A 25,873-nucleotide genomic window follows, 5' to 3' on the forward strand; every position below is an offset into this window, starting at 1 on the left:
GTAAACAAAATAAATTCAATGACTAATGTCACGACCATAAGCTCTGCCAAGGAGACGCATGCTTGTTCTGGGAAGGCACGCTTACGAGGAGAGTTTAATCTTTGATCTTTGCTGCTAGCGACCAATTGCGAAGCTGATAGGTACACGGCACCAGGCCGGGAAGGCCTTGCTGGCTAGGCGCCCAACAAAAGCGGAAAGGAAGGAATTAACACAAAACTCGAAGTGGAAACTGCAAAAATTTTATTCCATCAGCAACCAAGTGGGAAGGTTCCAAAGGAGTTTTTTTTTTTCGTTTTTATTTTTTATTTTTTTAGGATAGTTCACAGCGATGCACAAGCCAGAAGCAGCATTTCTTTGGGCTCGCCTAGGCGTTAGCTTACAGTCGTGAAATTCCAGGGTGAAACCATCGGGAAAACAATACAAATTCTGACTGCATGCCACACAACATCCATTTTCATCCCTTGGAATAAGCAAACGAACAGAGCAATACATGTGAACATGCACAAGTAAACTATCCATCATCCTAAATATGCCTGACAAATAAGATGCAACAGGGTATTAATACACTAAAACAAAACAGGCAATGAACAAAGGGGATACCACCATTTCATTTAAACTAGCTTTGAACAACCCTTTCTAATTGCCGTTTTCAACGACAGTTTCCCACAATAAACGAGGAAACCGCAGCCCTTGCTTTGCAAGTTTCAGAAAACATCTTCAATGCTAAACTTCCAAAATAAAAATGAAAAGCATAAAAAGCTTTTATGTAATATGCACAAAGACGAGTCATTTTTGCAGGTCAGCTGCGAACAGAAAGTGACACAGAACAGCTCACACTTAACATTTGGGAAGCACGACATCCTTCAGGTGGTGGTGGTTATGACACAAGACATTGGGCTAAAGTGCCAGCACCATTAACCAACAGCTAACTGTGTCAAGACACATAAAGAAAAGCATCTTTACATATATAAAAATATGCCCTTTACACAAAGAGTTAGCAACAGAAAGCACGCCTAAAAATAAAACCTCAATCACATACGAACGCTAAACGACATTTAGCCAAATACCATGAATCGGCAAATCAGTGTGTGTCGCGCAAGACGCTTAGAGCCAAGATTGTAAGCTGATACGTCGATTGCTCAAATGTCATTTCGCTAAATGTTATTTGAACTGCTGTTTGACAGCAGTACTAGACTGACTGAAGGGCTACATTTATTGCACCCTCATAGCACACACTTAAATATTTCTTAAAGCTTGGGATCACAGTGTGCAAACATGTTCCAGGATTGACAGAATAATAAGAGTGACCCATAAGCAAATAGTGCATTGAATTCTATGAACACCTATGACAGAGTGTAAGGGTCTGACCCAAAATTATGCACACGCCGAAACCAGTCTCCTGACGGAATACCAGATTCACAATGCATGACCTCCGTACTTGCCCATGGCACCGTTCAGAACAAGCGATTCCCATCCAACCCAAGCTAAACTTTTCAGAAACGGCTACACAGTTTCACACAAGTATGTGAAGTTCCACTGGAATGTCACATCATGTGCAAACAAGTCACACACTTTTGACAACACTCATAATTGGGAAAGTACCGACCTGAACCACACATCTACGTCAGTCTCGTGACAGTGCGTGTTGAAAGTTCCCAAAAAGATGCAGCCAGGTGATAGATGTTTTTAAAACTTAAAAGCGTGTGATACCTGTGCCCTAAGAATTGAAAATACAGATACAACTCACTTTCCCATGAACAAATATCCATTCCTGTCACAGCAAATAATTAAAAAAAAAGACAGGGTTGCCGATTCCTGTTTTAGCAAAAGATTGGTGCTGAGAAAGCCACATAGGCAAGTCTTTTGAGTTACTCCATGGTTTCATCAAAACAAATTTCTAGGCAGCCTACAATGCTTAGCTTGAAAGAAATAGACTAAGCATAACAGTGCACCACAAAAAAAAAAATTAATTAATAGTTTTTATTTTTGACCCAAGTAATTAGTTCTGTACAATGAAATTCTGAAACTAACAGCCGACCACCATTATCGTCTTCACAAAAAATTACAAAATGAACGATCAAGATGCCAAAGAGATCAATGTCAGCTTCGAATGATACACCCTAAATGGAAAATAAAGCCACAGAAAAACCTAACATTGTAAAACAGAAGGCTCAAAACTAGTTTTAAACCTTTGTACAGGAAACGAGCCCTCAGTAGACCATAAGCTTTGATTTTATTACCTTGTCTCTATTGCCAAAAATGAACCAGTTACTCTTCTCTCCCAGATTTCATCTTTTTATGGTATTATGTCATAAAATTAAGCTAGTACATTTGAGTACACTTCAGTACATGGAAGCTACTGTGATACAGTTTGATTTGCACAGCTTGCGGCACATAGAGCTGGCAATGTATTGAAAACTATTTGAGGGTCCACTAAGGTACTGGGGATGGTTGACACAACACCTCAAAATCAACAACCTCAAAATTCCTCAAAGGCAACCCAGGTAGGCCTAACCAATATTTAAATGGCGGTGGCAGCAAGCCTGAAACGGACAAATGAAAGCAATAGAGGACTACTGAGAAAGAAAAAAAGAGAAACAAATAGACAAACAAGTTTACTCATGAACAATTCTTATATCTCGTTAAGTTAGTAGAAAAGTACTATTTAATAAAAAAAGAACTCAGATGTACTGCAGAATCAAGTGACTTACGGCAGTAGAGCAAAACATCCGACTAAAAAACCAATTGAAATTAATTTTTTAGTAAGAAAACTGACTTTTTCAGCGTCTCAATAAGATATGAATTCTTTATAGAAGTCTATGCAATCCACAAAAGAAAGCAGAAACGAGTCTGTATGTAGAGTTTCCATCATTTAGACAGCCCAAACAAAAAGAAATGCAGAAAAAAAAAAAGAAACGGTGAAAACAAAAGTATTCAAGGTGCCGTGGGCACGTGCGATTGCAGCACACTCTGCAAATGCTCCCAAATGAACCGAAAGTGTTGCAGAAAGCTGGCCTGTGCATGAGGGCCTAGACAGGCATATCAATAAACCCTACAGCTGGTTCATGCCACCGAGCCTTCAGAAGAAGCAAGGTGATTGCCCAGGGCAGGGCGAACAGCAAATGTCACCTGGACGTTGCCATTCACCCAGCAACAATACGACTGCAGCGTGACGACTATGTTTCGTCTCGGTGGGGGAACGCGACCGCAATCCCGAGGCCCGACGGGCGGGCAGTTTAGTGAGGGTCGCAAAGGGGAGGGACTTCAGCCCGCGCGGCGGGGCCCAGAGGGGGCTTTGACCCACCTGGCCTGGCGGCAGCACAAGCTGTAGCCGTTGAGCGCCCCAGGGTCGCGCTGGAGCTCGAGCCCCTTGTCCTGACAGAATTTGCAGGGCAAGTCTGTCCTGACCACCCCACGCTCCACCAGCCAGGGCACCGGGTCGCGACCCTCCACTATTCTGCGGAACTGGGCCTCTACACGAAGCAGAGGTAGACATTGTTGTTGTTACTGGCGGGAGGGCCCTCGGGGGGCGCCCCCTCGGGGGCTCCTCCCTGGGGCCGGGGCCCCGTACCCAGCTGCTGGGCCTTCTCCTGGAGCGTCTTGCCCGGCAGCAGCTTGCTGGGCATCACCTTCACCATGAGCAGAGAGTTGGCCGTCACTGGCGCCGTGCCCCCCGTGATCAGCGGGATCGGACGCGCCGCCACCGTGCCCTGGGGGGGTCCCTGCACCTGTCGGAGGGAGAGCACTGTCAGGCCACGCTTCAGGCTACGAGGGGCCAAACCAACGCTCTGGTGGGTCCCTTTAGCAGCTCGCCAGTCGCACCAGTCGTCTCTCAAGCGCTGGCTAACATTACCAACGCGAGAACTTGGCTTTTGAAAGTGCATTTGCCATGCAACTGCACACGCAGTGTGGTGGTCTAGGAGTGGAGGTGTGATTATCGCGTGGGCCAGACCGGTTCCATAATTCATGCTCATGAAGCGCAGCATAATTGGTTTAGAGCCCTATTCTGGGCTGTGTAAAAAAAATGCTAAAAAAAGTGGGCAGATTGAGCATCTGATCCCACTCTGTAGAGCAACAGTGTGACGTGTTTGGCTAGTTGGTTTGAAGTGAACATCTTGGGATAAAGAAACACACACGACAGGATGGCACTGAACTAACAGCTGTTGTTTATTACATAAAATGGAAGCAAGAAAACAAGAAGCATCTTAACCAGAAAAATAGGCACCACACACGCACCAACCAAGCAGCATATTATGTTAAGATAGACCATATCACTGACTATGTAATGCCCTTCATAGTTGATCAAAGGCACCCAAATTCTTTTTCAGATAAGGCCACAGACGGTTTGCTGACGCATCTCCCGCCAACTTCAGAGTTAGAGAGGCTCGAGGTACACCTGAGCACTTCTTACGAGTTGTGAATGCGAAAGCATCTACATAATTCTTCCACTCCGCTCTACCGGCGAGGAGAGAGCACCTCTCCTCACCGCTCTCACCTTGGACGTTTTGTGTTGGCGCGCTAACGGACACGCAGCACCATGAGGTGGCCAGTCGTTGAAATTGATGCGCAGCGTCAGTTTCTACGATCGGCCTCCTCATGGCGCGGCTTGTCCGGCTAATGGAAGCCTCGTCGAGGCGCACCAGCCAATGAGACTGAAGCCAAAAATCCATCAGCTTTATTCCGCTGCTTTGGGATCGGGGAATTTTGGTGCTGCTGGCTAGTTTTGCGTGGGGTTTCATAGCTGGGAGCTGGCTTCACTTGGAGAAAGGATTTAAGATGCCGTTTGGTGTGGTTTCAAAGCTGATGATGGCGGCTCGCTCCATGAGACAGTTAAAGGGACACTGACAGGGTATTTATGCTCGCCGAGGTTTTTAGTGGTACATGACATATGAGAGCCCAACTACCCAGAACACAATTTGCGAGTTGAAATTCGGTTTCTTTCCTCCCGAAAACTGCCGATCAAGAACTGGCCGGTTCGAGTCTCGCTCACTCTCTTTTCCGTGGTCACGGGCCGTTTTCTAAGGTATCGATGCGACCACCAAATTTAATCAAAGTTGTTAGTCACTGAAGGCACACACTCAATATTAAAAATAGAAAAAAATATGAAACCCATTTTTTGTGGCTTCTAAAAAGCTGCAAATATGTTGATTGAAGAAAAAGTTCCACAGACAACCGGAAGCATTCTGAGCGTGCGTCGTCTGGAGTCGTTTCGCGTATCGTGGGACTCGCGGGGACGGCGATGGGAGCGGACGACGGGCGTGGGACCTCTATTTCAGAACTGTCGTTCGCGGTACCGGCGAATTCTATCTGCCTTTTAAAAAAAATTTGGGACTGATCAAAAGAATTGGTATTCATCCCATACGACACGCCCGACCACCAAGCCAATTTGCACGAAGACGTCGCCGAGCCGTCGCTCCCATCTCGTGGCTGAAGACATCGCTCGCGCAAACGTCAAGCACGACGTGTCTACTTCGAGTTGAATATGCACGCGTACGATTTCTTTACTAGGTGCGAATGTCCCCAAAGCGTGGTGCTTCCCGATTTCGACCCGGGGGCGCTTTTGCTGGAAGAAAATCGGCAGCAAACTTTCCAACTTACAGTTTACCGGCTGAAATATTACTACGGAAAGAGATCCACCAGTGAAGAGATTCCCCAGTAGCTCAGTGGGAGAGACGTCCGCTTCACACGCGGTAGGACCAAGTTCAATCCCCCCTCAAACCTTTTTTTTTTTTTTTTTCGAACTTTTTTTGACGTCTACATTTTTTTTTTTACAATTAACAAACAAATGTTGTGGACGACACGTCACTGAAATAAATGGCATGGGATTTCCTTTTTGACACCTGCGAACTCAATGTAATCACTTTCCACAAAATGCAAGGAGCATATAAATCGGGTAGCGTCCGCTTTCCGAGGTGCCCGTAAATGTTCTACAGGAATTGCAGCCAGCCGCTGGTCTCGATCCCGTTGATCTTTCGGAAACTCTGGCGCACAATGCCACTTTTTTTCGGACGCAGGACATGTGAGCCAGCTCTTCACGCAACACCTTGGGTGTATTCTTTTCGGAGCCAATGATGGAAATTCACCACGGGCACTCACTACTCATCTCAAACTCCTCAATGTACAAAACAACTCATCTTGGAGTACAGAACAACGAGCGGAACAAACATAACTGCAAACCAATCGCACGGCGAAGAGTTCCCGTAGGCCGCATGTCGTCTGCTACGGAAAGAAGAAAGAGAAAAATAAAAAAAACTTGCACGGTCGGGTGTAGCTATGTGACTTCCGCCACTCACTCTCTTCTCTCCACTTCTCCGACCTCCGTCGGGTTTCAGTTTCGAGCAGTTGCGTCTTTGGCTTTATTAAGAAAATATGCTACTCTGTTGCAAAATATTAATTAAGTAATCCTCCGACACCATAATAAAGCGCCTGGCAAAAAATGAAAAAAAAAAAATTCTGGTAGGTGTCAGTGTCCCTTTAAAGACCCGTTCACACTCTTGCGACCGAGTACGACTGAGAGAGACGAGATCTCTTACAACTTCTTAAATGTTTCTAGAATGAGGGAACACACTGACATTGTGGCGCCATCTATGCGGTGACCCTAGAACTGCATTTCACAAAAGCGACGGTTTTGTGGGATTTCCGAGGTCAAATGTGCGTAATAACCATAGAAAGGCTCGTTTATAACATTGACAAAAGTATTTCGAGCCAAAAAAATAAGGATAATGCGCGATAAATAAATACAAAATATGCCGGACCGCCGAGTTTACACTGCTTCCCAATAGATGGCACCAGTGTGTTCTCTGGTTTAAGAAGTTTTAAGGAACCCAGGTTTAAGAGGTCGCAAGAGTGTGAACGGGCCTTAATGCTTTTGCCTTAAAAAGCCTCAATAATTGTCCTTGTCACTCTGTCTATGTTTATCCAAAACATTTACAAAAAAAAAAAAAAAAAGAATGGTGGTTGTGCCCTATTTTCATTGGGTATTCCATAACCTTAAACGGGCACCTGCAGAAATATTCTTCCGCCTGGCCGAAAGTCCTCGCCCTCGTTTTTGCCCTTTTCCTCTTGTCTAGCTGGATGGCAAGGGCGGGGGAAGGTCCATTTCTGTACCGGCTTCTTTGAGAGGATAAGCCTAGAAAAGCCCAAAATGACCAGCAGGCTTTTTGACCCTTTGCAAAAAGACAGCAGCCTGGGAAAAAAGGAGGGCAGGGAGGGGTAACGTTGGGCAGAGGAATATTTCTGCAAGTCCCCTTTAAGGGGAGGCACGGCCTAGGAATCGCAATTTTTTCAAAAAAGTCACATTTTTGGAAAATAGGTTGACCAGCTTTTACAACTCATAAAGAATGCTGTCCAAAAATTTTATTCCTGTAAGTAAAGTATTTACTCCGAAATAAATTATTTTCGAAGTGCTGGCGGCCGCACGTGCGCGCCGACGACGCGGCCGATAACGAAAATGTGCCATTTTCAAGGCACGCTCCCTCCGCGTTTCTTAGGATTAGCATGGACAGGCCCCCCTCGTCGGAATGAGCGTCTCGCCCTCTTTCGTTCTGTTCGCAGCATTTTTCGTGATATTGTGCTCACAGACCGTAAAACCCCGTAGAAAACATAGCTGTGCACGCTCTTATTGGTCAAGCTGGCGAAACAAGAGCTCTGATTCGCTAGGACGAGCCACGTGACGTGGCTCGTCCTAGCGAATCAGGAAGCTCTGTTGGAAATGGGCATACAGCCAGGGAGCTACCAAGCGTCATATGGAGAGAGGGCCACCAAGATGAAGGTTGCGAAGGCCCAAGTGAAAGCGCTCGAGTCCTCCAAGATGTCCCACAAAAAAAGGAAGATGGAAGCTGTGGCCAAGGCACAGAGGGACCGTTTAGAGGAAGGAGTGACATATGCCCCTGGAGCATTTTAGATGAAATGGCAAGCCCCATCTAAACTAAAACACTGTTCGAACTTTCAAACCCTTTTTTCTCAGCTTCATGTTTTCACCATTTTTTCACAGCTCTAAAACTATCGTTCGATGAGTTAAGCGCCCCCAAGTCTAATGTATGGCTTTTTTGGCATGAAATTTACTGGAGAACTCGGCTATGCGCTTACCTTTTGCAAATTGTTATTTCTTCACACAAAAACGTTGACGTTTGTGAAACAAGAAAAAACCTAAAAATTCATACCACTATTGAAAGTTAATTTTTACGTGAAATATGGCCTTAAAAATTATTTCAAGCCTACTACCGATTAGTTTAGTCATTTAGCGTTATATCCCAATAAGGAAATTGTGCCTTTTTATTCATATTTTGAAACGATAGTTTTTTTCCTTTGGTACTGCTATATGTACATTTTAAAAAATAAACCTTTTAGGTTGAAAGTTGGTCTAGCCTCCTAAGTTTTGACGTTTAAAGTACCCTAAAAATTTCATTGACCTGGCACAAATGCTTAAAAAGTAGACCCTCCAAGGGAGTGCCTCCCCTTAAAGGGATGGTGAACCGAAATTCGGATTTGAGGAAACAATGCAGGAGTTGTAGGCGGGACGCTACAATCCCTACAACACTACTCGTACGGCGATATCTCGAATGGACGGCTGTATTTTTGGAAAAAGAGGTCGAGATTAAACAAGGCCGACAAGGCACGTGATGTCAAGATATCTCGTTTCCTCCCATTTTCGCTTCGCCCCCTCAAGGTGGCGAGGCGGAAAAGACGCGAGGCTGTTTCCTCTCCTTCTCGACTCTTCTCGGAGAAACAAGACGTCGACATATCTGTCAAATGCTCCTCCTTTTTTTTAGAAAAATACGGTCATCCGTTTGAGATATCGAAGTATGAGTAATGTTTTGGTGTTTGTAGCATCCCCTTACCCGCTTTTGCCGCAGTGTTTTGTGGAATTCAGATTTCGGTTCAGCATCCCTTTAACCCGTATTTACTGTTTGAATAAAAAGTAAAAGAAAAAAGTGAAAGCCGCTTACAACTCCCTGTAACGCCGAATTAGAGCGCAGCTCTTGAGGAGGAGGAGGGAAGGGCGCTGGGAGGGGGGGGGGGGTTAAACTAACCAGGGGGGTCACGTGACCTTGGGGGGTCACGTGACCTTGGGGGTCACGTGATCCCCAATGCCGATGATGTCATCACTGACGTCACTGATGACGTCATCAGTGAAGATGACGATGCGGGTACCGATGACGTCATAGGTGATGTCGCTGATGACGTCATCAGTGATGATGACGATGACGATGCGGATGCCGGTGACGTCATCAGTGATGATGACGATGACGATGCGAATGCCGGTGACGTCATCAGTGATGATGACGATGACGATGCGGATGCCGGTGACGTCATCAGTGATGATGACGATGACGATGTGGATGCCGGTGACGACATCAGTGACGTCACTGATGACGTCATCAGTGATGATGACGATGACGATGCAGATGTCGGTAACGTCATCAGTGATGATGACGATGCGGATGCCGGTGACGTCATCAGTGATGATGACGATGACGATGTGGATGCCGGTGACGTCATCAGTGATGATGACGATGACGATGTGGATGCCGGTGACGTCATCAGTGACGATGACGTCATCGGGGGGTCACGCGACATCGGCGGGGGTCAGGTGACCTCGGGGGTCACGTGACCTCAAGGAGGAGGTCACGTGACCTCAGGGGAGTCACGTGACTTCGGGGGGTCACGTGCCCCCCCCCCCCCCCCCCCCCCCCCCGAGGTCACGTGACCCCGGTGCATCATGGGAAATGTTCCATAATGCACCCCGGTGCATCATGGGAAATGTCCCATAATGCACCGCGCGAGCCCCCCACCGGGGTCACGTGACCTCGGGGGTCACGTGCCCCCCACGAGGTCACGTGACCCCGGTGGGGGCTCGCGCGGTGCATTATGGGACATTTCCCATGATGCACCGCGCGGTTACGCCGACGGCGACGCCGACGCCGCTCAAGCCGGAAACGGGCCCCTAAGAGCTGCGCTCTAAAATAAAAATAAAAAAAAACCGCATCTACACGTGGTGAATGATGTTGATTGGGGCAAAGCTCTGTTGGTGCTTGTCTGCGTAGACGCTGAGCCGCAGCATGCTCAGCCTTTCGTTCGTTTTCATCCATGTCACGCTGCGGTCAAATGCTCAAATGCGTATTTAACCACGTTCCATACCACACATTCTCTTTCTGACATGGATGAAAACGAACGAAAGGCTCGGCATGCTGCGGCTCACCGTCTACGCAGACAAGCACCACCAGAGCTTCGCCCCAATCAACATCATTCACCATGGGGAGGTGCAGTTGTCTTTTCTTTTTGCCCTACACGAGTACGGGAGCACGTGCTCACATGCTCATGAGCATGTGAGCGTGTGAGCTCACGAGCAGGAGCACGTGCACCCGACGGCGGACGGACATACGGACATGGCTAGCCCCTAAGGAGCTTCCCCCCAAAAAAAATAAACAACCTTCCCAGCAAGCGTATGAATGCCATGCCAGGCCTCGCGGGCGCAGAGCTGCACCGTAGTGAAATCGAAAAACATGGTGCTTTCCTCGCGTCTTTTGAAAGCGTGCCGCACCTCAGCGCACCGAGGAGCCATTGAAAATGTTCATTTTCTCGGTAATTACGGCACGGTAGTTTACCGAATTTCGCTATATTGCTCATTAAGGAACTGCAACATTCGGTTAGAAATGCCAAAACTGCAAAATTCGAAAAAAGATGGGCATTTTAGGGCCCTTAAAGAAATTTCCACGACTGCCCCCTGCTATCATTTGTCCACGGTGTTCGGCAGCGTCAAGCGGGTCGCCCTGTCCCTTCCCCTGGAGCCAACTTGGGACCACCCACCTGCTTGACCGCCACTGGCTGCCCGGCCGGCACGCAGGGTCCTGACGCTCCTGCCGGGGTCACCGTTGTTATGGTTGGGCCGGCCGCCTTGGTTGCTGAGGCGATGGGAGACAGAAGATTACCGCTCAGCAACGAAGTGACCCTCCCCTGTGCTAAGGTTCTCACTAGTGATGGGCCAATTTTTTGCCCAATCGAAAATTCGGCACCGAATCTTGGAATTCTGCAAAGCTCAAGTTTTGCCGAAAGTTTCTAAAGATTCGGCAAAGATACATTGTTGGCAGACTTAAAAGATGATATATAGTTTGTTTTTTTTTTGGCCAAAAAAAGATTTCAGGATTTTTTTTTTAATGCTTGTTGACACAGTTATTAAATAAATTGATATTCTACAATATAAATGTATCGGTGTCATTTTTCTGTGCTTACAGGCAATTTTACAGTGACTTTTTGCAGAAGTGGCGTGACAACGAGGTTCGACGATACGCGAGCTTTGGTTTTAAGGCCTCATCAGCCCAAGCCTGCAAGTGTGTACATTGTTAAAATAAAGGCGGTAACACAGTTCTTACTTTCTCTGTGAGTCACCGTTTCACAAGCTGCTGAGACTTCAGAAGAGAAAACAATATTATCGTAAATATGCATGCTTTCCAATTGAGTCACTTGACGCCATCTTTGCAAGAAAGCGTGTGTCCCATATTTGCAACGTCTCGTTTTTAATTTTTAAATTTCTGGTTTTTGATGTTGGGACACATGCGGATGTTTAGGAAGATGGGAACAGTTTGGAATGTCAGACGTGCAACGGCAAGCATGATAGTTCTGCGTCTAGTTTTATGAGGATAGATGAAAACCACGAAATAACGCTCATTTCAAAGCAATATTGTTTTGTTTTGGCACAAACTACTTGTGAGCCGAAAACAGGATTGCTCTAATTGCGAGGAGTGCTTCAAAGTACTTGTCAGTCAATGTTGCAACTACCTCGTTGCGTAACTAGAAATATCAAACGTAAAACATGCTATCCAGAATGTACAGCATAATTTGTCACTTGCGCAGTGGACTGTGTCAATTCCTGGTTGATTTTCTGTTTTCTAGGCAGAACATACTGAAGAGAACCACACTCACAAAGGCTGACAAACACACAGTTACCATATCACCCACTCCGCACCTCGCCATAACCGCTCGTAGTACTACAATACTACGCTGTACGATAGTGACCGCACGGCATCCATTTACAATCCATGGATCCGTTGCAATCTCACATGCGTGCAGACGTCTGCCAAACTTTTGCAGAATCTTTGCCTAACTTTCCTTCAAAAGTTTGTCATGTGCCGAACTTATGTGTGGAATTGGACTTTAGTCCATCACTAGTTCTCACACACTTTAATTTCCAAGAGTAGCTAGCTTCCTCGAGCGAAGGCCGAGGTAGCTGGGCGCTCGCAATCTCGCGACGAAACGGTTTAAAAGACTGCAAACCTTGATAAGAAAAAAATGTGTGCTACAGAGTAAGGTGCAAATGTCTGGCTTGGTCGTATACCAATGCTATGCTTAAATAATGAATAAACTAAAGAAAAAAAAACAAAAAAAACACTCGTGGGATTTAAGAAGTTTGAGCCCGCAAGATAACCCCGTCCCAGAACCGAAAAAGATTGAAAAATTGTAGGCTGAAAGCCAGAACGAAGTGCCAAGTTGAACAGACCCAAGGTAACTACCGTGTTTACACGATTGTAGGTAGACCCATTTTTCAATTTTTTTAAAATTGAAAGCATCCCACTATTGACCAAGCAGAAACTGCAGTGATAACGGAAAAACACCTCAGTTCATTACAAGCGCCACTGGCTCAGCCGGCTATACCTGCAGCATTACGTCCTTCTGTGCGCTCGTTTTACAAGTATTGTATTTTCCGGTGTATAAGTTGCGGTTTTTTTCAGACATTTTTCTTGGTGAGTCTTATACAAGAATGCAACTTGTATGCATTTTTTTTTTCTTTTTTTATTTATTTTTTAATTCACGGTATGCACCATTTTTTTCTGTGCCGCGTGCCATCTTTCATTGAGCACCGTAACTATGTATCCATTGGTGGTGTTGCCCCTTCCAGTTGTCATAACTGACTCGGAAAGTGAGAAATTGTATGGTTACCCCAAACCGGCTTAATCTGGATAGGCAAGACAGTGAGAATAAAACTTTTACAGCATGTGATCGATGTTGCTTCATTCAGCCATGGTTCCGTAGTCTTTTGCTAGAGTCCAGTAATACTGAAAGGTAAGTGGGCTGGTATACACGCATTGCAGGAATTTTTCTCACATCTTTTTTAGTTCCCGTACGAGCAGCAGTTTTCTTTCTGCCATGCTCCAGCCGTGTTGCCACACAAGAAGGATTGTGGCGAGCTGATCTTTTTGCAGCACCAAAAGAAGTGTTTCAAGATTCATCTACCTGCCGGCACGTTGATGCTCAGGTCGTCTCCACGACTTAGCCGCGGAAAGGCCTAGTGGTCCAAAGCTTAGTTCACGAGTGTCTGGCTCATTGAACTTTCGTTTGCTCGGCATGTGTTTGCTTGAATAAAGCCGACTACCTTCTCATTTTGCGCGTTTTACATCCTTTTGCTGCGAAACACTCATTGCCCCTGCCAGACGCCGCGCTATGGGCCTTTTTCGTGGGTCTAGACGTCAAAGTTGCGCGTCAGGCAGTACGTACGATATAGCTGACTGTGCAAAACTCAGATTTTCCAATACCGATGCCCGTAAAACTAAAAAATCTCATCGCGTGTACCATGCAAAGAAGTGTGACTTAAAGGCGCAACTTATATACCAACTTGTCCACAAAAACGGCTTAATATAACAGATGTGCAACTTATAGTCCGGAAAATACGGAACACCTTTTATTTTTTTACTTGTGCAAACAGGTATTACAGTTCGCATATCGGCACGGAATGTGCAGAATACACTGCAGTGATCGGCGCACAAATCAAACGGCTGCGCCGAGACTTTGGGGGGTGCGACAGTTGTTGCAAAAGTTACGTCAAAACAGCTTCCGTTCGTACGGTCGCATGTTCTTCGTTTGAACGATTCGTGTTTGAAGGACACTGCGCGACCGTGCTGGAGGGTGCCAGGCCACATTTCTCTCTATTGACATGCGTGGGGTTTCGGCGCTCGTTTACAGCCATTCTTCATGAGGAAGCAACTAACAACTGCACTGCTGGATGCAACTTTGACATGTCGGAGCGGGTGATGTGCCAGTGGCTTCTGCAACGGTACAAGATCTTTAACTGTGAAGGCAAAAAAAAAATTTCCACGCGCCGACTTCTGGGTGTTTTCCAGAGATCAAGCTTGCACACATGGCGCAGAAATGCGAGATCGATCCCGGTCCGTGATGTGCGGAGCGATCACCGAGCAAGTGCAGGAGATTTTGTTGGACGACGACATGCTTTGGCAACGTAGCAGTTACGATGACTCGAACAACACCGACGAGGACAAATCATAATTCGGGGATTAACAAATGTCTGCCATGGAATGTATCCTAAAGTACATTGCTACATTGAGCTTGCTTAGAACACAACCTGGAAGGTTCAAGTAAACAGAGCAGGAACTGGCTTCAAAACAAGCGCAAGCAAGACCCCACTTTGTTTCATCTTATGTCCGGCCGGAGAGGATGCCACAAGCCATCCCAGCCAATCCAGCTCTTTAAAAACAGCACGTGACTACGCTTTCCGTGCCCCACGGTGCTCCCTCTCGAAGGTCGCAGGAAACTCGCACGGCTTTGGATTGGCCCCGACGGCTCGTAGCATCCGTTGTGGCCAGATGTAATATGAAACGGAGTATAGGAATCTCTGGCCTGTTCAAGAAGTGAAAGCAACATACTGTTTGTGCTGAGCACCAGCGGCGCTTGACCAGCAGACAGCAACATCCCGCTGCGAGCGTCGTAGATCAGGTTCACCGTGGTTGGCTTGGCCAGCTGAAAACAAATGGTTGCCTGCTGTTCACTGCCCCACAAAGCAACACACGTAGGGAGGGTGCATAGGCAAGAAAACTTCCCTGGCGAACATCAGGAAAGCGGTACACAACGTGACATCGTTAGCACGAACAAGCGGTCAAGTTTTTTTTCTGTTTTTGCCTTAAAATTAGACGGTTGCCGTAATAACTACAAGTGTGACGGAGAGACCTCATTAAAAAACATTAACACCCCAAAATATTTCATTTTTCTGTTAGGCGATCCTTATGATGCCAGAAGACTACCCAATCAACTACAGTGTCACATATATTTTAAATAAAGTAAAAAAAACGCAACTGCTCGAAACCGAAACTGGACTGAGGAGGAAGAAGAAATAGAGAGGAGGAGAAAGATACAAAAAAGTCACGCGGCTGTACAACTTTTTTTTCAATCAACGTATTTGCAGCTTTTAAGAAGCTCCAAAAAATGGGTATCATATTTTTTGTCCATTTCTAGTATTGAGTGTGTGCCTTCCATGACTCATGACTCTGATAATCTTTGGTGGTTGTGTTTAAACCATAGAAAAGGGCACATAACCACGGAGAAGAGAGTGAGCGAGACTTAAACCTGCCAGTTCTCGATTGGCAGTTTTAGGGCAGAAAGAAAACAAATTTCGAGTCGCAAATTGCATTCTGGGTAGTTTAGCTCAGATATGTCATGTATAAATAAAAACCTTGTTGAGCATAAATACCCTGTCAGTGTACCTTTCAGGGCAGTAGCCCAAGTGGTAAAGATTGGTGCCTGTCAATACCCTGCCTGCATGAAATGCAGAAAAGCACTGATGTCGTGTTCACGCTAATAGTGTCGCACAGTGTATATGGACACTCTAAGAGTCAAATGCTGCACGGGAACAAACGTATGGCCCTTCCTGGTCCAAGTGACTACACACAGGGGTGGAAGCGGGCGTCAGCGTTTTGTAGCTGGTCTGGGAGCAGCAAAGGTGTCACTTCAGAGCAGCTTTGGAGGAGCAGAATTTATGCATTTATGCTTTGGAGCAGCTCAGAAGACGCAAAAATTTAGTTTTGTAGCAGTAAGTAAATCTTCGAGCTGGTCATCCAGATCAAACATGGGGCTACAAGTGCAGACATGTATGTTGAAAAGTAGTGAAAGTGCACAATAAAGACGAATATGCTTATTATGTGAATAAAGACGAGTGCGCTTTCACTACTTTTCAACATGCATAACCAACTCGCCTGCATCGCTACATTAGTGCAGACATGTATATTGTATGAATATAAAAATAGAACAAAGAAAAAACATCTTCATGTGGCGTTGCATAACAATGTCAGAACATACAATTTACAGTCACCGACCGATTTTCGGACTCGGAGGGGACCCCAAAATTGTCCAAAAAATCAAACGGTCTGAAAAATCTATTTCAGCTAAAATATCAAATTTCCACGCATATTCCGCTGAGTATTGGCCACTTTCAACTTGCTTGATGTCAATTTTAAGTTCTCGTGCAACTTCCGCTTTATATTGTTCACTTTTCACTTGTTTGTTGATCTGTTTTATCAAAAAACAAGTGCTGCACTTTGTTGGCGCCATTTGGCGAAGTTGGCACCATTTGGAGACAATGTTTAGTCCACCAAGCTCACTTAAATAATAAGCCTATCGGCGAAAAACCTTTGCGCTCAAAGACCACAAGAACAGCAGACGGCCGCTCTGCTCGCGGTCGCACTTGAAAAGCACGGACCACGAGGAAAACTGGTAGAACCATAAGAATTGGCAGACGGCGACCATGTTGGCTATAGATGAACCGGAAAACCCGACTATCGCTTCAACCCAGCTTGTTTATTGCGTAACACATGGTATCGAAGCTACAGGACAAAATCAGAACAACCAAAATGACGGCAACTAAGCTTGCGGCGCTATCACAGCGGCTGTTTTGTAGCTGTAAACTGAGGAAATCACGCAAATTATGTGTGAAACATAAGAGCAATAAGCTTTATGACGTCCGAAATATCAGCCAATTTTTTACATTAACTCCGCGGGGCAAGTGACGGTACAGTAAAAATGTCAAAATAATCAAACATGTCCGAAAAATCAGCGTTCAAATAAAAAAAATCCAGCCTATGGCATCGAAAGAAAAGAGCGGAAGTGCAGTTCATAGAGTTATTACAATAAACGCTAAAGGCTCCGCTGGCGCTAGTGTCTACGGGACTTCCGGTTGCAAATCGAAGCAGACAGCATGCAGTCTACTTTTCCAGTCTTCCTGTGTATTTCTATGGGAAAACGCGCGTGAATTTTCTCTCGTCGCCGGAAAACAACATGAATAACGCTTGTTATTTCGGTTGTACCAGATAGTATGCACCTTTATTACTATTGTGAAAGTGTAATTGCTTTAGTTACAGCATTTTTCTTTTACCACTGAACGACGTTAAAATTCGCTATATTTCAGGCCCAAACCTCTGTTCCATGGCAGGTATGTAGAAATGACCGACGATTCTAAGCAAAATAACGATCAAAAGGAATGTAGAGTGTGTTAAAAGTCCGCCAGTGGTGCTTATATATTGCTAATATGCCTGTCCTCTTACTATAAGAAAATGACCCCGTCGTGCATCTTTACGAGTGGCTAAAAAAACATTTGAAACGTAATAAATAAAGTATGTGGGCTACGAAACGTGTTTTTTTTAATTATTTCCTATGTCAGGCAGTTTTTATCGCGCACCTGTTCTCTGGCTTCCCCCTATTTGCAAAGATTTGGAGCGCGTGGGTGATGATTTGAGCACAGAACAAGCATCTTCGCACATATTCATGAGCAGAAAAAATAAAGCAGTACTTATTTATTGCAAATCGGACTATATTACGCGACTTTCAATTTATTTTGATCGTCTGCAAGCACAAGGAGTTACTTATCCAGTGTTACTGCGTAGTTCTTGCCGTCTCTCTTGGTTTTCCACATGTCCTTCGTTCGTTTGGCACGTAATCCCCCAGGCTGGAAAGCGATGACGCCGTGTTCGCGCTAACAGTGTCCGACGGTGCACATAAATACATGTACCAAACAGTTTTAGCACCGTTTTTCATGCCACGATTTTAAAATAAAAACGCCGCAACTGACCAATTATTCCATCTGCGTGACTGGGAAATGTTCTAATGTGCCTAGTAGGTACGAATTGTTCGCAATATTTGCTCTTATAATCAAGCACAGAGAGGAAATGCACTCGCGTTTTTCCGTAGAAATGCATTACCGGAAGTCAATTTCGGACTGCTTGCTGTCTGCTTCAATTTGCAACAGCACACTAGCGCCAGTTGAGCCTCTAGCGTACATTATAATAACTTTATGGTGCAGTTTATGTGAATGGCAGCTACTGAAAACTGGTCTGGCAACAGGTTGGTTAACCTTATGGCTTTCCAATGGAAGGCATAGCCAACAAAAGCACAACTTAAAAGGGCACCAAGAGGTCAAAATATTTTTTTTATCCTCCAAAATGATTGAAAACGATGCCTGGACATTACCCTCAAAATTCGAAACTTCGAAACTCAGTATTTGTGAATTAAAAAAACCATTTCCCAAACCAAATCTGAAGTCCCGTGCGATCCATGCCAATGCAGTGATGTCAAATATTGACTTGTCCTGAGACTCGAGTTTCTCTCACGCCTCCGAACCAACCCGAAGTGTCCTGTTTGCCAGCGTCCCGCGAACAACCGCTAGCGTGCCATCTATCGCTGTGAGCAGATGACTCTTTACCTTCAAATTTGAAGTTCTTTTAGGGCTCTTTCAGTGATCTCATATTCTTTGAAACAGCGTGAGGTGGGAAAGAATGCGCAGTAGACTTTTGTGAGCGGTGTGAGGTACCACGTCGGCGCTGGTTCTGTGTGAAAGGCTGCCCGGCAGAGTCACAATTGGCACTACGGCACACAGACGCCAAACCCAGTTGTTTTGACCGTTTGACGATTTCCTTTTCGAAGTCTAAGAGGTCGTTGTGCACCTAAACAAGAGAACATCCGGTTCCCCGACTCACCGATTGTCCTCAGTGCTACACGTCTCGAGCGCCGCCATGTTTTCCGAGAAAGCGTAAAAAGCCAGGAAGCTATATCACTCCGGACTCCGGTTTTCGGTATTTCAAAAAGAAGGGCCGTAGTGCGTTGCAAGTGCGTTAAAAACATGTTTTACGAATGCCGTTTTTAAATATTATAGAAATGTTGCTCACAAAGCTTCTAAATTTAATAATTATTGACCTCATAAATAAACAGAAGAGGAGGTGGAGAGGGAGAGAAGGGCAACAAAAATAAAAAGGCATGCGCGCACGTAAGAAAAGTTTGCTCCGCGTTGTGGTATTTTTTTTTAGTGTCTATGACTACAACTTGCATCGTTTCAGACAAAAAGAAAAAGACATTCGGGGTGTCAGCAATTTTTTAAGCCTCAAGAACAAAGCATTGTGTCTATTTAACAGCCCAAATCGCAAGTTCCATAAGACTACTAAAATGAAGTAATAACAAAATATATTAGTATGGTTTGAAATAAGGCCCAATCCTTACTGACTACACTTTTTATTAATAGGAAATAAAAATGTTCTAAGCCCCAGTTTAGCAAACAGATGAATTCACAAAGTACAAATCTACTCTATCTGATAAAAGTACAAAAGTTCAATAATGAAAATTTCAAAATATCACCCCTACTCATACATATGCTGCTTGAAGCCCTTAGTAAACATGCATGACTGACTAGAATAAATAAAAGAATGCTTATGGGATTAATAAATAAATGAGATTGACAAAACTAGCCAGTAAAACTATACACCAACTCATGTTTACAAACAAACCGGAGCGCCCCTAGCGGACGCCACCGGCGCCGCGCATGCGCGGTGGATGGTGGGCAAGAAGCCCGCCGTCGCCCATAAACAAACCATTGAATTGCGTTGTTGTCGGCGTCGGTGGGAGTCCCCGTGCTCTTTTTCGCGTTGGAATTGTTGATTCTACGTCCTCCTAACAATGTCCGATTACTTGTGCGGCTTCAGCAAAACTAACGAGGCAAAACTTTGCGTGAATAATGTGACGTGCGGCGAATCATTTCACGTGGACGCCGCAGAGTGGGCGCTAAACCTGACTCCCACGATGAGATTCTGCTCGCTATTTTTAGTCGCGACGTCGCTCGGACTGCAAAAGCGTGGACCGTAGCTGAGATGGTGGACGTCGATACTGAAAACCGCAAGTAGAATCGGGCATTACAAGTCGGTGATGGCTACCGGTAACAATAATGATAAACATCTTGTATCTGTTTACACTTAGCCTACTTACCCCAACCAACCTTCAAAAGTGTTTTGAAGCCTGCACTTAGTTCTTATCGCAATTACCGGGTCAAGGTTTGGTTTACGGGCCGCTGTCGTTTGAACGAGCTGACGACAAAAAGCAGCCAAGTTTGAAAGAGCAGACGACAGTTCGAACGCATGCGCAATGGAGTACGGGCAAGAAGCACCGCGTCCCACGTCAACAAACCATTCGAATGTCACCTTGTCGGCGTTTGTGTGAGTCTGCATACTCTTTTTCGAGTTGGAATTGTCGATTCTACGTCGTCATCAGAATGTCTTTCTTACCACTTTAATCGCCTGAGCGAAATTATCAATTCTTGTTACGCCGCTAAACTTTCCGTAAATAATTTGCGATTCATTCGCGTGAACGCCGCAGAATGGACGCCAAAATCATGATGAGATTCTTCTAAAGTTGAGGCTTGGGCGAGTTGGTACATACTTCGGAAATTAAAAACAGCGCGGAAAGACGAGGACCAGAGAAAGAAGTGACACGGACGTAGCGCAGCGCTACGTCCGTGTCACTTCTTTCTCTGGTCCTCGTCTTTCCGCGCTGTTTTTAATTTCCGGAGATTCTTCTAGCTATTTTCGGACGCGACGTCGCTCGTGCTGCAAAAGTGTAGAAGGCAGCGGCGATGATCGACGTCGATATTGAAAATCGGAAGCGGGAACAAACCAAGCGTAACAAGTCGGTGATGGCCACCGGTACCAATGATCAACATCTTGTATCTACTGTTTACATAGAGCCTACTTAAGTCTTCTGAGGCCTGCTATTACTTCTTATTGCAATTACCAGGTCAACGTTTGGTCTACAGGCCGCTTTTGTTTGAACGAGCAGACGACAAAAAGCAGACAAGTTTGAAAAAGCAGACGAAAGTTCGAACGATCAGGCGGCCGTGTGAATTTGGAGACGCACTGAACCCGTGGGTGGTCCAGACAACTTGGCGGTTTTATCTCGTTCATGTGGAACAAAGCAAATACATCTGGCGACCACAAAGTGTTGCCCGCACACGCAATTGTAGAGCGACAGCGTCTGGTTTTCCCTTTTCACGGCTACTATTCACGTTCTCGGACGAACGGAGGGGGCAGAAACACATGAAAACTGATCTTCAAACCTTTCCAGGCTCTCTTGGTACAGCCCTCGTCGCAGCATTTGACGAGAAGGCAGGTTTTTTGTCTCGTTTCTTCCAAAGGAACACAGGAATGCATGTCTGGTACAGCGACTTCTGCCCACCGCCCCAGACCGGAAGTGCGTCCGGCGCGCCACCACCGCGGCGTGACGTAGGAGAGTTGAGTTGGTGTATAAAACAGAAGGTTTCTCTCACAACAGTTTAAACTACTAAAATAAATATTACTTTTCATAACTTGGAGAAAAGTCAATTTCTTGAATGTGTTCCAGCATAACAGTGTAAAGTTTGCATTGCTCTGCAGAACATTTCCACTCTTCATATTGTCCTCCTGCCGGCTCGCTGTTTCGTGATCGGCGCGTGTATTATATGTAGAGTTCGGAGTTTTCGGTTTAAACCGATAAAAACCGATAAAAGTACGCCGAATCCATTTTCAGAAATTCGGTTTTAACCGAAAAAGGTCAGTTTGTAGGTTCGCCATTTTCGACTTAAACCAATAAAAACCAATAAAAGTACGTCGAATTCATTTTCTAAAATTCAGTTTTAATCGGAAAAGGTCACTTTGACCTTCCAGTCAAACCGCAGAGCCGTGGCGAAAAAGTGGCACGACAGTGCCGACCGAAACGTGTCCGAATGGATGGGATACACGGATGCCATCATGACGTTATGGTTTAATGTGCGCATCATCAATCGGAACTTGAAGTCCGAAATGCCCCATGACTTTGCCATGTACGAGCCTGTTTTCAAACTCGTCGTAAGGAAGACTGGATGCAAGCTCTGCATGTTGTGCTGTGCTTCAAAACGTCGCACCGTGTCTCTTTTGGCGGTCACAACGGGTTGATTGGCCGACTTCGCTCAGGCAGCGCTTCATCTCCTCAGCCCCCCAGTGTCCAGTGTTAGCGTTAAGAGGGCATTCTCGAAGCTCACGATCATATTAACAAAAAAGGAAAAGTGCGGATCAACGAAGAAAACCTGGGAAAGTACCTGCGTGTGTACTATAATAAGATCACGTAATCCCGATGTACAGAAAGTAAAGTTCCGTGTGTTTTGGGCATAGGCTTCATATCTGATTTGTTTGTACTTCCCGTGTTTTTTTGTTGTTTCTTTTACAGTTTCAAACATTTGCCAAATAAAGTATCGATTTCATTTTCAAGTTATCTGTGCAGTTATTCTTTGAGTGATCACAAATATCAAAGCTACAAGGATTGTCTGATCCGGTGTCCGTTAGTATTTATTTTAATTCACCGAAAGAAGCCGATAAACTTTTTTGGGCATAAATATACACCGAAAAAAACCGAAAATTGAATTTTAAAATAAACACCGAAAAAAGTATGCCGAATTTTGCAATAATAGAAACCGAAAACGCGGAACCCTAATTATATGCCTTGTATGCCATTTACGAGAAAGATTCCAGATGAGACAACCAATTATCACTTTTATTGTCAGGCTTACGAAGAGAATGCGGAGCACGGAAGCGGTCTCAGCAAAAGTAAAGTCCCTAAACACAAACAAAAAAAAAAAAGTTAACCAAATGTTTTCTAACCTTCCAAACAAGCGGCCCGCAGGCAAGGCGGCTATGAGTCCCGGTTCCCATGTCCCAAGCGCTAGAAGTGACATGTGCCATAGTGACCTCGTCTCAACGTTTCATTTTCGCTCGAAAAGTACCTCCTGTTCTTTTAATATATTCACACAGTTCATACTTATTTGTGTTCATTTGCCCTTTGTTTCACTTTATTTTTTGCTCCACAGCTTTTTGTAATCTACAACAATTCCGCTACTAGGCTGCAAGTGCGAGCTCTTTGTTGAAGGATGCATATCAGCTGCGCAAACTATCATCAGGAGTAATCTCCAAAGATAAAGCTACAAGCTTGGAATTCTCGCCTTAAAGAAAAAAAAAGAAAAATAATCACCATTAAAAGACAAGTATTTGCTCAAGGTGTTGTAATAAAAATCGTCAGGAAAGAAAGACCTGACAATTTAACTGATTGCTTTTTTAGAGGCAGGTTGAGCCTGGTTAATGTTGAGTGAATTGAGCAAGGGGAACGACAGTGTATTTGCTCTCTTGTTCAATTAAAAATGCCAGCTTCTGTCGCTGGTGCCATTTTAGTTTTGTTATCACATCAGGTCAGGGCCCAAAGTAACCATAAAAAGAAATCAAATCTAAAGACGGCACTGGCAAAGCTGCGTTTACAAAGAACATAGAGCATGAGGTCTCTCCTCTTTTAAATCTTTTTTTTACAGCGGAGCTGTTAAGGGCTAGGTTCTTGAGGATCGTGTCCGGTACAAAATACTTGTCCACAAAAACGCCTCTGACAGCTACCGCCATCTATAAGCAATGGCGGCAAGCACACAACCAGTATGGTTGCCACCGTCGCTCGTAGATGGTGCCAACCTTTCCAGCTATTATAGAAGAATGGATAGTTGGTGGGAATTCATCGTAGGAAACAGTGCAAAAAACAGACAACGACAAAGAAGGAGCACACGTAACGAGCGCAGCGCTCATCAAAGTGTGTTTCTTCGTCTTCGTCTGTTTTGCGAGCTGTTTCCTACGCTCTTATCAGTTTCGATTTGGACTCAGGATGGGTCGGCCGTGCGCCCTTTCGGGAAAAGAAGACTGGCTGCGGAAGGAGCGGTGACGTACGCAGCAGCGCGAATGGGTCCATAATCGCCGCAAAGCCGCTGTCGCCTCGACTTCCACTGCGTCGAGCGCTTCAGATTTCCTTGCCAAAGGAGAGCACATTGCTCGCCTGGAAAGTTGCCGCCAAAAACAGAACCAGCCATGTAAAGGGCGCCGGCGGGCCAACGCCACGGACGACGATTGTGCCATGGAGGCCAAGCGCAAGCACGAGGCCTGGCAACAACTGCACTCCACGCCGGCTGAACAGTTCCCGGGCGCGACGGCGATGTTCCGGAGGGAGTTCGTGAATTACCCGTTTGGCGTCAAGTGCGCCGTGTGCGACCGACTCTGGGTTGCCAAAGACATATCCACGATCGGCGGCGTGTCAGAGAAGAAGAAGCAGGAAATGGACGTGTGTACGTTGCAGCAGTGTATCGAGTACAGCTCTGCTGGTCTTCCTTCTCTACGAAAATGGAAAGGCTGAACGTTTTTTTAATTTAATTTAAATTAAATTAAAACCCCCGTCCGGCCCCCACACTCAAATAAGTTTGAGACCACTGGATCATATGATCGGTGAACGTATGCCAGCATTGTTCGGACCTGCGTGCATGGTGCCTAGCACTCGGCAGTGACAGACCAGGAGAAGAAAGTGATGACCGAAAAACTAATGTTTATTTTTCGTACATCCCTTATATAACCTGATGGCACCAGCGGTGCCATCTGTTAGGCATGCCAACAAATACAACAATAGGGCGGCGACCCCTACAAACGTGCTGCTAGGTATGCTTATATGCGCAATGTAATGCACGCAGCACATTCCGTGACACTCTGTCAAAAATAAACGACAAACTGATATGCCGGTACTTCTGACAAAGCCTCCTAAGCAAGTCTCATTTTCGGAGATCAGAGATCTGCATGCCGTCAGTGGCCGAGCTGTGGCACTGACGGAACAAAGCAACCCGCTCAAACAAGTGCTTCGAAGGCGCTGGCACGGGGTGTATTATTGCCTCTCTGTGGAGCCTGCGCTCACAAACAGAAACAAACACGCAACTTTTATTGTATGTTGCTCATATTCATCCAAACAAGGCATATTTCTAAACAACAATAAGATAATTTAGTTTTCTTCATGTTCGAAACGGACGAGTTAGACCATAGCCCCCTATATAGGAGGCTAAGGTTAAACAAACACCAAATCCCGCGGTTTTTCTGCCTTCTGCAGGCGCTTGACGGCTCATCGCGGCACCATGAATTGAAACAGAACACCGTGTCTATTTACCTGGTGCGATATAAATCATGGTATTTCTCCTTTGATGAAAATAGGCACTTAGCGCTTGTTAGTGTGTTCAAGAAGTTTAAACTAAGTTGATGAGAGTCAGTTGCCTCGATTTTGACACAACAACATCGGTTCAGCGTGATCTAAACGACCACAACATGGTATACCACGGTGGACAGTAAAAAAAAATTCTAATAAATTTAGCGATACAAGAAAAAAAAAAGAAGCTTCTTTGGCCAGTTTTGGCACGAAATTTGCGCTTGGGAGCGGGATGGCACAGCACAAGTGAAATAGTGCACAACGGCACAATTGGTGCAACGCTTCCATCCCTTTATACATGGGGTTGTCTCCTCACCTATTGGAGAGCTAAAGACATGAGCTTGGAGAGGGGGGCGGGGGTGGAGGGGGGGTGCATTTCACCAATTGTTTTAGGAGCTGTGATGACATGCAAGTCTAATTGAAATCAAGTTTTATTGTTCTAGTTCTACCTCTTGCAATACAGGGTCCAAAACAAGTTGCAAAAATACTACCTCCTCTTAATGTGTATGTTTACTCTCCGTGTTGCATTATCCCATATCTTAAAGGGGCGGTGCAACGATTTTATGGTCAAAAGAATTTGCATCTTGTAATTTTTACGTTGTTTATCGTGTCGCAGAGGATAGAGAAAACACCTCCTTCATTAAAAATGTCGCCCTTCCGCTACATAATCGCAAAGCAAAAGTCAAGCTTTTTCCCCCACCTGCAGCCCCAATTGGCAGCCAAAGGAACTACGACGAAAAGATTACGTGACCTCGCTTGGCTGCAACATAACACCCGCTAATGT

The 25,873-nt window shown here is 45.3% G+C and overlaps 1 protein-coding gene across 2 annotated transcripts in view; it reads right to left on the minus strand.

The window, feature by feature from the left end:
• Window positions 1–220: 220 nt before the first annotated feature.
• The window catches only part of LOC121835505, a 42,154-nt gene continuing 16,501 nt past the window's right edge, over window positions 221–25,873 (minus strand). For both annotated transcript variants that reach the window (XM_042289757.1, XM_042289755.1), the window contains exons 6-9: window positions 14,655–14,748; window positions 10,810–10,904; window positions 3,572–3,728; window positions 221–3,473 (exon numbers count right to left, since the gene is read on the minus strand). In XM_042289757.1, the coding sequence (XP_042145691.1) occupies window positions 3,265–3,473; window positions 3,572–3,728; window positions 10,810–10,904; window positions 14,655–14,748 (555 nt within the window). In that variant the 3' untranslated portion in view covers window positions 221–3,264. The remainder of the gene's footprint in view (window positions 3,474–3,571; window positions 3,729–10,809; window positions 10,905–14,654; window positions 14,749–25,873) is intronic.

This window comes from Ixodes scapularis, unplaced genomic scaffold (genome assembly GCF_016920785.2).
Source record: "Ixodes scapularis isolate PalLabHiFi unplaced genomic scaffold, ASM1692078v2 PGA_scaffold0__279_contigs__length_252992795, whole genome shotgun sequence".
NCBI classification, from domain to species: domain Eukaryota; kingdom Metazoa; phylum Arthropoda; class Arachnida; order Ixodida; family Ixodidae; genus Ixodes; species Ixodes scapularis.